Source organism: Tetranychus urticae, chromosome 1 (genome assembly GCF_039701765.1).
Source record: "Tetranychus urticae isolate SD_2017Ah chromosome 1, NJAU_TeUrti_SD_1.0, whole genome shotgun sequence".
Classification (NCBI taxonomy): domain Eukaryota; kingdom Metazoa; phylum Arthropoda; class Arachnida; order Trombidiformes; family Tetranychidae; genus Tetranychus; species Tetranychus urticae.
Genome location: NC_142958.1, coordinates 4358161 through 4373095, shown reverse-complemented (window position 1 = coordinate 4373095; position 14935 = coordinate 4358161). Strand labels below are relative to the sequence as shown.

General features: G+C 33.1%; 3 protein-coding genes across 3 annotated transcripts; all 3 read left to right on the top strand.

Annotated features, from left to right (window-relative positions):
• The first annotated feature begins 642 nt into the window (after positions 1-642).
• LOC107370084 (uncharacterized) lies at positions 643-4574 on the top strand. Its single transcript, XM_025161285.2, has 7 exons — positions 643-661; positions 1808-1931; positions 2953-3021; positions 3091-3203; positions 3278-3581; positions 3667-3884; positions 3967-4574. Exons 2-7 carry the CDS (start codon positions 1844-1846, stop codon positions 4345-4347), a joined length of 1173 nt encoding a protein of 390 aa, XP_025017053.1. The 5' UTR covers positions 643-661; positions 1808-1843; the 3' UTR covers positions 4348-4574.
• Positions 4395-6964, top strand: LOC107360162 (uncharacterized). Its single transcript, XM_015926784.3, has 3 exons — positions 4395-4453; positions 4609-4681; positions 5047-6964. The coding sequence occupies exon 3, from the start codon at positions 5055-5057 to the stop codon at positions 6447-6449; it is 1395 nt and encodes a 464-aa protein (XP_015782270.1). The 5' UTR covers positions 4395-4453; positions 4609-4681; positions 5047-5054; the 3' UTR covers positions 6450-6964.
• A 5718-nt stretch (positions 6965-12682) lies between these two features.
• On the top strand, positions 12683-14045 carry LOC112539327 (uncharacterized). The gene is made up of 4 exons (XM_089270270.1): positions 12683-12970; positions 13022-13096; positions 13237-13326; positions 13690-14045. The coding sequence occupies exons 1-4, from the start codon at positions 12698-12700 to the stop codon at positions 13750-13752; spliced, it is 501 nt and encodes a 166-aa protein (XP_089126396.1). The 5' UTR covers positions 12683-12697; the 3' UTR covers positions 13753-14045.
• Positions 14046-14935: the final 890 nt, after the last annotated feature.

Here is a 14935-nt window from a genome sequence, read left to right as displayed (position 1 = left end):
GCAAAGTAAAGTCAATAAAAATCGCAATGGGTTTATATTATTAATGTGATTGGTTTCACATTGATCTATGCATAGCGATAGACAATAAATGGCGCTTTTCGAACCTCCTACCGTTTTTGCTACTCAAAAGACGACGAACTAAATTGTTTACATTTTGTTAGGCATAACTGTGGAGAAATGATCCTTAAAAGCGGACAAATGTGCAAAAGTTAGCATCTCAATATTAGCCCATGGGCTCCACGAACGAGCAGCTATGAACTACAAGATGAGAATCATGCACTTTTAAGCCCAGGACTATAATACGGGCAACTAAGGCAATTTTTTCATAAGATTTTCCACCACACAAATCCACCAAATTATTCACCACTTTTCGGGTATGATAAAAATGATGTTGATGAATAGTAGATATGTTTGATTTGGGGGTAAACAATATGGTGAAACAAGTGATTGAAAAAGATATTGAAAATGTGGTGGAAAAAAGCCACTCTAAAAGTGGAGCAGAAAAGTGGTGGATGTTAGTGTTTCCCTGATTAAAAGTATCGATACTTTGTCGATAATACTCGATACCTCTATGATTGATACCGATTCTTTACAATTAACAATACCTTTTTAATATCGTGAAACACTAGTGGATGTGGTGGCAAAAGCCGATCCCAAAGAAGTAAGTAGAGTTTACAGTCAAAATGCTTAGCAAATCGTACTTCGAATTGGAAGACAATCATTTTCGCTGTTTAAGTATCAAGGTTATTAAAGTTAACTTTAATCTTTGACCTCTAATCAACATTTGTAGGTCATATTTTGAAATCGAAAATTTTCATCGCCAGATGGCGCAACAAATCTTCAAAATCTATTGGGTGTAACTAAAGTTCGTGAAGGAGGCAAAAAATATTTTCCTCTGCGTAGAGATCAATTTCAAATTGTTTTCATTTCTCGCTTGAGAAAATTATTCCATCGCTTAAACCCTCCTACCTACACGAACTTTATTTACACTCTGTACTGTTGCAAAAATAGCAGAGCTTCTTCACAATCCAGATAAGTCAACGTTTAGACAAAAAAATTCCTTCAACTTTCGAGCGGAAGCGAATATGGATACGGTACCAACAGTAACAACAAATTTCCAATCTCAGAAAATGACCTTCAAATGTCAATTAGAGGTCAATGAATAGAGTGACCTTTAATGACCTGAAACTAGAGTCTCGATACATGAGTTGACAACTCTCCTGGTTGCAAAGTTGTTTGTGTTTAACATCGTTCTTATTAGCTGAATCGCCCGTAGTTCAAATATTTGACATGGAGAAGTCGATAATGGTAAATAAATTGTAAGAAATTTGCTTAAAATAGAATTCAAATCTAAACATAAATCATGTAAACTGAAAATTGAGTAGCCCGGTTGAAGAAAAACGTTAACTTGCAAACTCGGTATTGTTTGATAAAAGGAAAGGTATGATAGATGTTGAAAAACTAGACCCACAAACTTGCCAAGGCATTGGACAGCCAATCAGTTAATGCTATTATTAAACATATTTTTAAAATTTTCACATCGATATATCATTTTCACCCTGGGAACTTGTTTATGCTGTTGAGGTTACATTCCAATCTGTTGGTCTGCTAAACACAAAATATCCAACCTTTGCCTTGGCATTTAAAATTCACTCATCGTCACTAATTTTGTCCTTTTTTCTGCTCTTTTTTTTCTCCACTTTAATTTCTTCTCTTCAATTCTGTTTCCTTGTTTATCCAAGTGTCTTTATTCAATTTAAATTTTCAACTTTCTTTTTTCATTTAATTTACTGTTTTTTTCATTTAGTTTTTTTGTTCTACAAGACCAAGTCTAACTTCAATCATGTCAATTGACAAGTTACCTGACGATTGTTTGATATTAATCTTTCAAAATCTTCACGAGTTGGATGATGTTCTCAATTGTTATTCAAGTAAGTAAATTTATATTTATTTTTCTCTCATATATTAACCATTTTCAATACCTTTGACTCTAAATTAGTAATTAACAAGCGTCCATGATTAATTTGCTTTTTAATTTTGAAATTTAATTTCTTTGGGAAATCTGATTCTAATTAACATGAGTAGCTAGTTTAAATTCAGGATCTTGTTGCAACCATCAACTGTTGGTTAATTAATTTGTCTCGAAATCAAACTCTACAATTGTTGCTGAATCAATTTCAAATTGAATTTGTTAATCTGCCAGCAAGAAAATTTCTATCTCTTTCCGAGTAATTATTGTTAGAAACAGATTGAGTTAGTTGAACTCTTAATTTCTGTGTTTGTTTTAAATCGTGAATTGAATCTTTATGCAAGGCTGCTCAGTCTAAATTGAACTTTCAACAGTAGATGGCTGTTGCTTCGAAGCTGCTCACTAGTTTGGTTAGCATACAGGTGATGAGTAAATTGGTGCAATGAGTGGACTTGGCCCGCGGGAATGTTTAGAGCGAAGGTTTTCCCTCTCCACGAGCTTTCTTGCTAGTCTCTCAGCAGTAACGGCGATTGCTTCTTCCCAGTTACGTGGAACCAGTTACTTTGTGGTTAAAAATTTCAACGCCTTTGAAAGGGAATAATTGTTTGTCAACTTCAAAAGAACGCTGTAATGGAATCACCAAGAGGACTACAAAAGTGCCAGTGTTTAAAAGCACGCAGCTCTAGACATCTTGACTCTAAGCTCACGGTTTTAGTCATCGATTACAGTAACCATAATTAGTCTATCTTGCTCAACAAACCAGTGACCAGTGATTGGTTACCAGTTTCTATTAGCGACAAAGTTCTATGTTTATTGAGTGCATCGTTTATTAATCGTCTTCGTTCATTAGAATTTTGTAGATTCTAAAATGTAATTCTCATTTAAATCTGGAGCTGGATTCGAAACAGCTGATTGAATTGGTTGAAGTGATTGGTATTTTAAAATTTATGAATCTAATAATCTGTTTTCTTGTTTTGTTTCAGTTAATTTGAGATGGAAGCAGCTCATTTACCATCACCGACTCGTCCATGTCAAATATTTATACTATTTTGGTGAGTTTTTGAAACATTTAAATATTCTAAACTGTATTGACAATTCTTCTTTTTCTCCCTTCTCTCCAGACTTCAATAACTTTTTTGGTATCAAACCAAAGCTTTCATTGGATACAATTTATTTTTACAAAAATAATGAACTGAAAGAAACTGATTTGGCTAGTTTGTTCCCAAACGTCAAGGTTAGTCACTTAAAATGAAAATATTTTCAACTATTCGATTATTCTAATAATATCCATTTTATCCATGATAAAAGGTTTTCAGCATTTGCGAACCACTTCAGTTGAAATTGAAAAAGAAGACGCTTTGTAAATTTTTGGCCGATGCTCGAAAATTGAAGGGTTTAATAAATATAAGCTGGCTTTTCTCTGGAGAAGTGATCGATCGCTGCAAAAACCTCGAGATGCTTGCCACTGATTATCTAAGCCCATGTTTACTTAGATATGGACCTGGCCGTAAAATAAAGCAACTTCATCTGATGGGCCACCGACTGGATGCTTTCCGTTATGATGCTAAATATTTCCCCAATCTAAAGAGACTCAATATTTACAATGATGATGGTAAGTTCCATTTTGTTTTGATAATTTCTATTTGTCACATTTTCTCTATTCATTCAAAATTGTATTTTATTGATTATTATATTAGGTCGGTCAGAGGGTATGTATAATGGACCTAAGCTTGAGAAGCTTAAAATCCTGGAACTGGGCCTTACTTCAGAGGATGGATGCGATGAATATTATGGATTTGAATTTATGAACTTTTGCCCTGCATTGGAAAGTGCCTATTTGTGGATAAAATCAAACAAACATATCGTATCCCGATCAACTGTTAATTACAATATGCGTGATCTTGTTCTCATCTATGTGAGTAGATACCTCGTTAAAAGCATTTAATTTGCCAAAAATTACGGCTGCTGAAATAATTAGTTTTATTTGATTTTTACAGAAATCTGGATGTGAACAAGAATGGAACTCATTGAGGACTTTATTAATGCGATATCCCAACCTAAAACACTTGGCTTTGCGCGAAAATTTCCGAATCTTTGATCACCATGTTGAGGAGTTGGTTGAGCTAATGCCTAATTTGGAGTTGCTGGATTTTAGAGGATCGGATGGGATAACTCGAAAATCCCTCAACTTTGTCCAACAGCTGGCTGAAAAACATGATCGTACAATCCGCTTGTATTGCAACGCAAACGGTAAACAGATGGCAGTGGATCTACCTCATATATCCCGTGACAACGATTATATCGTCAAAGAATTTGATTTCATGCGGCACTGTTTTGTCAAAAAATTTGTTAATCTCCCATATTTGATGGGCGTCTAAAGTAAGACAAATTTGTAACAGCAGAACCATTACATATCATTAACCAGCCAATGAAAAGCTCAAGAAATCAATTTAATTTATCATTATGAACTTGAATCCATTCAAAGTAAATATGCTTTCTGTACTTTTTCAATTTTGTTTACTATTTTCGATATTCATATTTCAAACTGTCTACTGTTTCATTTTTCTTTCAAAGATTTCGTATTAAATTTCCCATTTATTTTTCATTAATTAAACAAATCTTTAAATCATTATTGATAGTTGCAAAAACAAGTTGATGGCAAAGAAACGCGAAATGCATAAAAATTCGATCCTGGTAATGAATCACTCCAAAGTAAGTCAATAATTTGTGTGTTACAGTAAAACAATGTAACATCATCGAAACTTCAATTATTTCTCTTGGGTGGTCAAAGAAATATTGATAATCGATGAATATTTTGATGAAGTTGGAACTTATAATTTGAAAAACATCAGTTTTCAGAATCGATAAAAGTAGTGCAACATGTTACGGTCCTGAATAGTTGTGCAACCAGAAATTTCACATTCAGGCAATTGAACTGTTACTGTCTTTTCATTATGCAATTTGAGTCCAGTGACTATTGGTGAACATAGCTTGTTGACCAATGTGTTTCAATATCATCCAACGGTTCAAGCTGTATGATAAAGAGTTAATTTTTGTTATTTGTTTCATTGGAGCAGCCATTCAAATGCTTGATCTTTTCCAGCGTTTCTTTGCCTATGAGTATTTAACTAAAGCCTTTGTTGGTGTACCTGAAGCAACTTTGCTTCCTGATGTCTCTATATGTTTTGCCATCATCGATATGATCAACTATACCAAGCTGTTTTCAAATTATCCCTTCTTACTTCAGGATATTGGGTTTCCGCGCGGAACAAGTATTACTGCTGATATTGTTAAATCTATTCGTGGCGAGTATTCGGAGAATGATTTGCTTTTATTTTTCATGGAGAGACTAAAGATTAACCAGATTTGGACTCAAATGATTTCCTCAAAAAGTGTTTTCATGAAAGCAGTTACATATAGAGTAGATGAATTGGACATAATTGAAGAAAGTTGCCCATTCAAGGAATTCTTCATTGAACAAGCCTATTGTTATTCATTTAGCTGTTCAGATGTTCAATCAAAACAGTCTCATCTGTATGGACTTATTGAACAATATAAAAGGCTGAACAATCGTCAAATTTTCACTCTATCACTTCACCAACCCTTCTTCAATACGATAAATTACTACTGGATAGGTCTAACGGCCGTTGGGACACTTCCAAGAGGCCAACAAGTTAAATGGGAAGCTCAAGCGGCTTACAAAAACACAAAAAGACACACATTTTTCTTCTCTTCAATTGAAACTCGTCTATTGCCAGCACCTTACAAAACCAATTGCGTAAATTACACTGAGAAAGGTTTCCTTACCAACACTGAAATGGCAGATGCCTGTGAAATCGATTTAAGTATGAAGCAAATCGGCTCTCCTCTGCCTGAAAATTTGATTGGTAGTCCACTAGATGCACATTTTGGTGTACCTGTATATGAACACAACCGAGCAAATTCATCTTTTCTACAATTGGTATCTGACATTGTTGACCATTGTAGTAAAATAACCAAGCAACCCAATTGTCTTTCAGTTGTTTACATTCCTTCAAGTCGTACTCCTTTACCCATTATGAGTAATTATACTGAAGTCACGGTTGAACAAGTTTCCGATCCTATTTATATTGTGGAGCTTGAATCCAGATTGACAAAACTTGATGTCATCATTGCCATTGGAAGTATTCTTGGGACTTGGCTTGGTTTTTCAATAGTATATTCAATTCCTCAATTGACTGGTTTCTTGGGAATCAAGTTTCTCAGATTGAAAGGCACAAGGGCAGGGAACATGAAACAAAAGCGCAACTCAACTCTTGGGTCAGATGTATTTTCGACTTCATATCTGAATAAAGCAAGACTGTATGGAATAGAATCTTGGAATGATGATTACAAACAAAATAAAATCAGACATTTCCCTTCATTTTATGTTTACTACAATCAACAAGCTTGGCCTATGACATATCTTGAAAAACACCATCATTGGTGGCTTCGGCGTTAATTTATCTAATAAATTGATCTATTCATCATTCAAGGATAACTTGACCATACGCATTCTCAGCTCAACAATTAACCCCTGTTTTTTTAATAAATTCAATACCTTACTACAAAATCAAAGTTTTGTAGATGTGTAATACGTACGTTTTCTAACACCTTGTACTAGGTGTTCGGATATACTATCCCTAAATCTTTAAAAAACAGCCCCTATGCATTTATTGATCGAATTGGGTGCTGGTGTTAGTGTAGTTGCGAATTACAAATGAAGATCTTTATGATATTTATCTTTCTCTTTACCATTTTTTATAAAAATACAATCTTAGTCAAGCTCGTGATATAAAGCAGAAGATGAATCGATATGATTGATCTCCTAAAAATTAATCTATCTATTTTACTCTCTGAATATCGATCCTTTTCAATCGTTCATATCGGAACACCTCTAGTGATCACTGTAAATATTGACCTAATCTTCACTGAATAGTAACTTAGCAGTTTACCATTATAAATACAATCAATAAAAGATGGTTCGAATATTTAGCATTCTATCATTTACATAATTAATTAGTTGACTTTGAGACGAATCGAGTGTTGACAATTATTATAATATATTACAATATTACTATTATAGTTTGATAAATATCAAATACTTGCAATCTCCACGAAGGCAACGTATTAATAGCAATTTTTTGAAAATAGCAAAGTTATGATGAGAGGTGCAATTGTTGCCGCGATGCGTACCTTTTCAATAGATAAAATGAATAAAAATCTGTTAAGGCAGATCGGCCTACGAAATGATTTTAAAAGTGAAACAATTAAAGTTATTCATTTGTATGACAAACTATTTCAAGTTGTCGTGAGTCGTCGAAATGGGCTGCGACAAACCTTGGATATGCCAATTAAACTGAAAGTTCATATTCAAAATTGGTTTATACGATTTCTCATTGCAATCTTGATTGTTCGTTTGATTGTATTCATCTGTGTTGACAATTATTATACTGACTTGTATTTGGCCAATCTTCTCAGTGGAAGCAAAGGGGCCAAGAAAAGTATCATGCTGATTTTCATGGTTTTTTTAACCGCTATTTGTTTAGTTCTTCGTGAATATATTTTACGACTTGAAGAAACTGGTCGCATGAAAAGAATCAGAGTGCTACTCGAACTGGAAAGCAAAAGTTTCAATGCAGAATCATTCAAGATGAATAAACTTCAATTCAAACTATTTCACAAATGGACTCATTTTGTATTAGTCAATGGCATGCGAATTATATTCTTGACAACAATGATCATATTATTTGCTATCATTTATCTGCATACTTCTCGGCCACAAGAGTATTCAACCTTACAGCATTACACGTTTGATATAATTTTCATAACTCTTGAACTTATTGCTTTATTTGTGATGGCAAACAATGCGGTGGCTACATACATTTATATTATGCTTTTAGTAGTTTTTTTTATTGGACGTTCCAATACACTAACTGATTATTGTGAAAAACTTCATATAAATAGATCAGTAAATTGCTCAAAATTATCTCAATTGAATTACAAACTAATAGAATTTTTGAACGATTTTAGTCAATTTGATGATGAATTCAAGTATTTATTTCAATATACGATCTTCTCTGTCTCTGCTTTTGGCAACTTTGCCTGTTTTTTTGGTTGCATTTTTGAGTTCGAGCCTGATGCCACAACAAGGATAATGGCTATTTGCGGCTTTCTATCACACATTTTAATATTCATTTGCTGCTATTTGGGCGCTTTCTTCTACCAAGAGGTAAGTTCAACTTTCGATTGGATCATTTACACTGAAAATCTTTATCTTTACTTCAAGTCTATCGAGATTCACAAATATTATTGCAGTCTCATGTTAAAAACTAAATTCCAAAAATATGAAGTTAAACTAAAAGTAAGTGCCGATAAAAAGTACCGGGTGTGGCATAAGTCAGGTACAGCATATTTTTCGCCTTTTCTCAGTAACTGTGATAGTTATCGCCACCAAATTTTTTAGGTATTTTTCTGGAGCCGTCGGTTGAGTTTTGTAGTATGGTGCTGGACAAAATTTTTCGTACACCTCTAAATTTAACTAATTTGAATTTAATATAATGCTAAATGACTTTTTGACTTGAACAAATGGTTTCTTGAGGTATAAAATTTGAAAAAAATAACAAAAAAATTTTGACAAAAAACTCAACAAAAAAATATAAACAAAGTAACAAAATATCGTGAAAGATTATTGGACAATATTTTTCGTACAATAGACATATCACTATCTTTTTGATTTCTGATTGGAAATTTTGGTGGAATTTATGATTTCCCCCTTTAGTTCAATCACTTTGACAAGTCTTGAGTTCATTCCTGAAACTAAAGAAGATGTGGTTTCATTTTTTTCTTGATTGAGCTTTTTTGTTGCATCTTTGATGCCTTCCCACAAATCATCGGTGTTTTGGTAAGGAGGACGATCATAAACTATGTCAACAAGCATCTTCCAAACATTTTCGACTGGTTTCAAGTCAGGTGACTTAGATCGCCAACTCAATAAAGCGGGTACATGCGAAGACAGCCAGTCCATTGAATGTTTACAGGTATGTATGCTTGCGTTATCCTGTTGAAAATAGTATCGCCTTCTTCCAAAATGTTTTCGCCAGATAGGCAGAGCATTAGTTTCAAGAAAGTCAGTGTAGTATTGACCATTGATCCTACCAATCATTCGGAAAACATGAACAATTCCATTCGGCAACAACATTGCCCAAACCATGACTGAGCCACCGCCCATCTGACGCATTTCTCTATCTGAATCATCATCTTCACTCATCCAACTCATCCAGGAATCTGGTCCGTCAAGATTAAATTTCTTTTCATCAGTGAAAATCGTCCTCTTCCAGTCGAAACAATCAGAAAGCCACTTCTTGGCCATTGAGACTCTATCATCTTTATGCTGTTGTTTGAGCTGTATCCTTTTTGGTTTCTTTTTGTATCTCAAACCTAACGATGACAATGACCTTCTGACTGTCCTGTTTGAGCATCCTAAGTTACAATTTGACTTCACTTTTGTGGCATTTACCTTTTCACCTTTACCTTTCAGCCTGTTAACTTCTCGTTTGATTTTGTTCACATCCCTTGCTCCTAGTATTTTTGGACGACCAACATCTTTCTTTGACTTTTCATAATTATTTGCAATCATATATTGGACTGTGCTCGGTGTTAATTTGAATTTCCTCGCAGTTCCTCTCAGATTCTTGGTTTCTTCGTACTCTGTACGAACTAAAGATATCAACTCTTTTGAGTGCATACTGTATCGATGTAAAAGTATCAGAATGTTAGTATGTTGGTAATATATCTTGAAAAATTACTTACGTGGTACAGTTATAAAGATAATCGTCAAAAAGTCCAATGTACGAAAAATTATGGCCAGCAAATTTGCGACAGAAATGAGTAAAATCGTAACTTGAGCACTTATCAAACTTTTTTTTGATGATCAACTTAAATCAACTCCTAATTATTAGATAATTACGGCCACAAGGTTAAATAAAGCAATAATATTCACTAAAAATAAAAAAAAACTAGTGTACGAAAATTTTTGTCCAGCACTATATTAATAGTTTCTAGTTATCATGAAAATTTGTCTAGAAATACTTCCGCACAGGTTATCTACAAAGAAGACATCAAAGCCACTAAACGGAACTGGCCAAGTGCCACGAAGGTTCATAACACCCTTGCAACGAATCCATAAAGGCGTAGGAAGAAAAACTTCGATTCTCGAATTTTTCATTTTGCGGCAATTTTTTGCATTTTTCGTGTCAGAACGATAGCTAGTAAAGGTTGGCACTTTGAGCATATAGTCTAATAACAACCGAAGAAGCACTGATTACAATGAAAAAAAACCGTTTTGACATATCTTTATCGGTTCAAAAGTTATTCGCGAAAATATGCTGTACCTGACTTATGCCACACTCGGTATATTGTTGATTGCATGAAAACTACACAAAGTCAAACGTTTACTTACAAACAAAAATAATGCTCATGATGATTATTCAACTCTATCCACTTTTATTGAACATAAATGGTCTTTAATTTCCTTCTACTGACCAGACTATGGAAATTCTGGACAGACTTGATAGTGAATTCATCGGAGGTCACATTGGCGATTTTGGTATTATTAAACGATCTACTTGCATCAATGTAAGTTGAAATGTAGATTTCATTGGAGTAGCTACAAGATTGAGGGAATATTACAATATAAAAATAATAATATAACACTTTGAAGCCCTCGTCGGTTACGCAAATCAGAATTTTTATACAATTCAATGTTATTAAAATAAAGAAAAACATGAAATGATGTTTCGATACTGGCGCACTTTGATGCAACTATTACTTTAATGTTTCTCATTCAATCAAGTTATTTTTAGTGAAAGCTTTCGCACATAAAATGAATAGTTTTATTAATATACAAGGCTAATGGATCGCAAATCGATTATTAATTGTTTTTAATTTCTGTCCTCATAATTTTTGCCATGCGCAAAACTAATTTTCTCAAATTTTCTTATCTAATTTATTTTTTTCCCTAATTTTTTTAACTTAAAATACGTAATTTTGCATCGACTTTCAATTGATACTAACCAGTAAACAAGCAATCATTTCACAGAAAAATTATTCAAAAAAACTACCGTCTTCAAACTTATTGCCAGCAGTGTATCAAACGATTCAACAGAAAATTGCTGAAACCCGCTTAAAGTAAAAAACTGAACTGACTCGCATGTTACTCTTATGCTTATCTTAATCAAAATTCAACGTTTTTAATCATTACTTTGATCTTTTCTTTGCAGTTGCTATTGGAAAATGCAAGCTTCATTATGCTTCTATCATGCAATGCCCGTGCATTTATTTGACTCAGTTTGGCTTGGAATAACCGATAATTGAATTATCAAAATATTTTGATACATATCTATTAATAGATTATTTAGATAGTCTTCAGGGAATGAAGTACTTTACCTCACTTGATTTTTTAACAGATATACTGCAGATTGATATTGTGTTAGATTGCGTATTACCGTTACTTTGTGTATATTAATAGTGTGTAATAGTTACTATAATTAGCGTTGCAAGATAATCAAGGTTGATCAACGATTCATTTGATCGATGATGCTTTTCGTAGTTAACACTTTTCGATTATAGAGAAATGGTATTTTTTACTGACAGTACTGATTTCTATTCGAAATATCGATATTTTTGTAAATATTGATCTGATTTTAACTCGATATTTACATCCAAGTTTTATACGACCATCAATAAAATCAATAGAAAGATATATAATAGTTGGTTTCAATATTAAATTTATCATTTACACAATCAAGATGTTGTTTTTGAGACGAATCAAGTGTTGATAATTATTATATGACAATATTTGAAATTCATTTAAAATCAATAGCTTTCAGACTTTCAGCTAAAATTTTCTGTTATGTTGAGGCTGCAATTTTTGCCATGATGCAAAGCTGTTCTGTCGATAAAATAAATAAAAATCTGTCGAAACTAATCGGTCTACAAAATGAATCTAAAATTAGTACGACTAAAGCTATTCATTTGTGGGACAAACTATTTCGTGCAGTGGTAAGTCGTCGAAATGGACTGCGACAAACCTTGAATATCTCGATTAAATTGGAAGCTCACTTTCGAAATTGGTTCTTTCGATTCTTTATTGTAATCTTGATTGTACGTTTAAATCTATTCATCTTTTATGACAATTATTATTCTGACTTATATTTGGCTAATCCTTTCAATGGAATTAAAGGTGCCAAGAAGAATACTATGCTATTGACCGTAATTTTTTTAAGTGCTATTTATTTTGTTCTTCGTGAGTACATGTTACGACTTGAAGAAACGGGTCGAATGAAAATAATTAGAATGATGATCAAATTAGAAAGAACCGGTTTCAATGCAGCATCATTAAAGATGAATCATCTTCGATGTAAACAATTTCACAAATGGTTACATTTCGTAGCAGTGAATGGCATAAGAATAATAACCCTGTTTACAATCATCATAATATTCGGTATCATTTATCTGCGTACTTCTCAGCCACAAGAGGGTTTAACTTTACAGCATTATGCGTTCGATGTTATTTTCATGCCTTTTGAATTCATTGCTTTATTTGTACTGGCAAACAGTGCTATGTTTTCATTTATTTATATTATACTTTTAGTAGTTTTTTTTATTGGACGTTCCAATACACTAACTGATTATTGCAAGAAACTCATTATGAATAGAACATTAAGGTGCTCAAAATTTTCTCAAATGAATTATGAAATGATAGGTTTTTTGAATGATTTTAGTCAATTTAATAATGAAACGAAATATCTGTTTCAATATGCTATCTTCTCTGTCTCTGCTTTTGGCAACTTTGCCTGTTTTTTTGGTTTTATTTTTGATTTTGAACCTGACGCTATAACAAGAATCTTGACTATTGGTGGCATTGTGTCACATACGGCAATATTCATTTCCTGCTATTTAGGCGGTTTCTTCTATCAAGAGGTAAGTTCAATTTGCGATTTGCGAGCATTTATGCTGAAAATCTTTCTCAAGTCTATCAAGGTCTACAAATATTATTGCCAACTAATGTCAAAAACCAAAAACCATAAACAGGAAGTTAAACTAAAAGTAAGTAATGGATGAAAATGAGGGATCATTGATATAAAAATTATTCTAATCATTCAAACTTTATTCTGAAACAAAATGAATACTCAACTTTTTCCAGTTTCATTTAACATAATTGGTTTTAAATTTCATTTATTGATCAGGCGATGGAAATATTGGACAGACTTGATAGTAAATTTATCGGTGCGCACATTGGCGATTTTGGTATATTCAAACCAGTTACTTGCATAAATGTAAGTAAGCAACTTCATAAAAGTATCTGCAAGATTGAGGGTCTTACCATATCAAAATCATGACACTCAGTCTAGTAAATCAGAATCATCATGAAAATTCAACATTTTTAAAATTAAGGAAAAGTTTGGATAATCTCTTTTGTCACACTTTTGAGTCAACAACCACTTTCGTGTTGATTTAGTGATTTATTTTGGGAGATTTGTGCATTCAATGAATACTACAAGTAGTTTTGTATAAAATGTTCAAATTAGATCGAGTTGTTAATAGGTATTTGCTAAAACCAAGTTCGAATAAAAAATGAACTGATCTCAAGATACTGACGCCTTATTTAAATATTCATAACTATGATCTTCTCTTTGCAGTTGCTATTGGAAAATGCTTGCTTCATTATGCTTCTATCATGCAATATACGTGCATTTATTTGACTCACAAGGGAAGTGTCTCCGGTGTCTCAATAATTTCCGATCGGGACTATGTTCATTCGATAGAGCATAAAAAACTAGAATAAGGGTTTGTCGGCTTTGAATAGGAAACTTTCGGGTCACGAGAAAATTGAGGTTAAAAACCGTTTCCTGATGAAAAATTGAAAGTTTTCCACAATTTTTTTTTAATTTTTATTTATTTTGACCTGTAAAAATCATTAAAAATATTTAAATCGCTATATAATGCATAGATTACGCATATTATTTATTTTCTCATTAACTTTGAAATTTATTCAATAAATCACAATTCATTAGCATTTTGATTTATTATTCCAACTCATTCAGTTCTTTGATGATAATGAGGATTTAAAATAAAATGGGTGAAACAAAACGGAAATGAACAGTGAGCACAAAAAATAAAATTGATTGCTTCGCAATCAGGAGCTTCACAGGTTTCATCAAAATTGGCAAAGCAGATTTGATTAACATTCTCAAATCCTTCGATCTCATCTTCCATTTCATATCCTGATTTTTGCCAAGCGTATTTTATCATTGGTTTGAATACTGGTGCAGATAGCTGGTTGTGAGTGATCGCGATAATCTTTATGATGAAATCTCTGGATCGAAGTTTTACTTCCAGCTGAGGTTGTTGGAGAGCTACCCTAGCGCAATCAGTTATCCTTCGCAGTAAAATTTTCATTTGTCTAAAAGAGTAGACATCAAGTGGCTGAATATATTTTGTCGTTTTTGATGGTATTGTCATGATTTGAATTGTTTTGCCAGGGCAATTGTCAACGAAAATACTCTAATTCCGTTGTCCAAAATCCTGTAAAAGAATATTAGTTTCTCCAAGAGTTGGATTTAGAACAAATCTAGCAAAGTTGATGAGATTTTTTCTCTCCATTTTACCGCTCTCTCGCATCAGCATATACTGATGAATAGATCCTCATTGCTGCATCGACAGATTGCTCCACTCTTGGCCCGAATCTTCCGTTAGGCTCCTGGAAGCAAATATAGATTTTAGGGCTAACCAAACCAGACTTTGTTACCAATAGTTGAATAGTGTATGAGTGAGTCATGGCTGACAAACTTTGGACTCGTGCCATTGTTATTTTTTCTCCTTCATTTGATAGACTCCGATTCGAGACCATCTCATATTCCACCTTCGATTGGTCTGTATTGAATA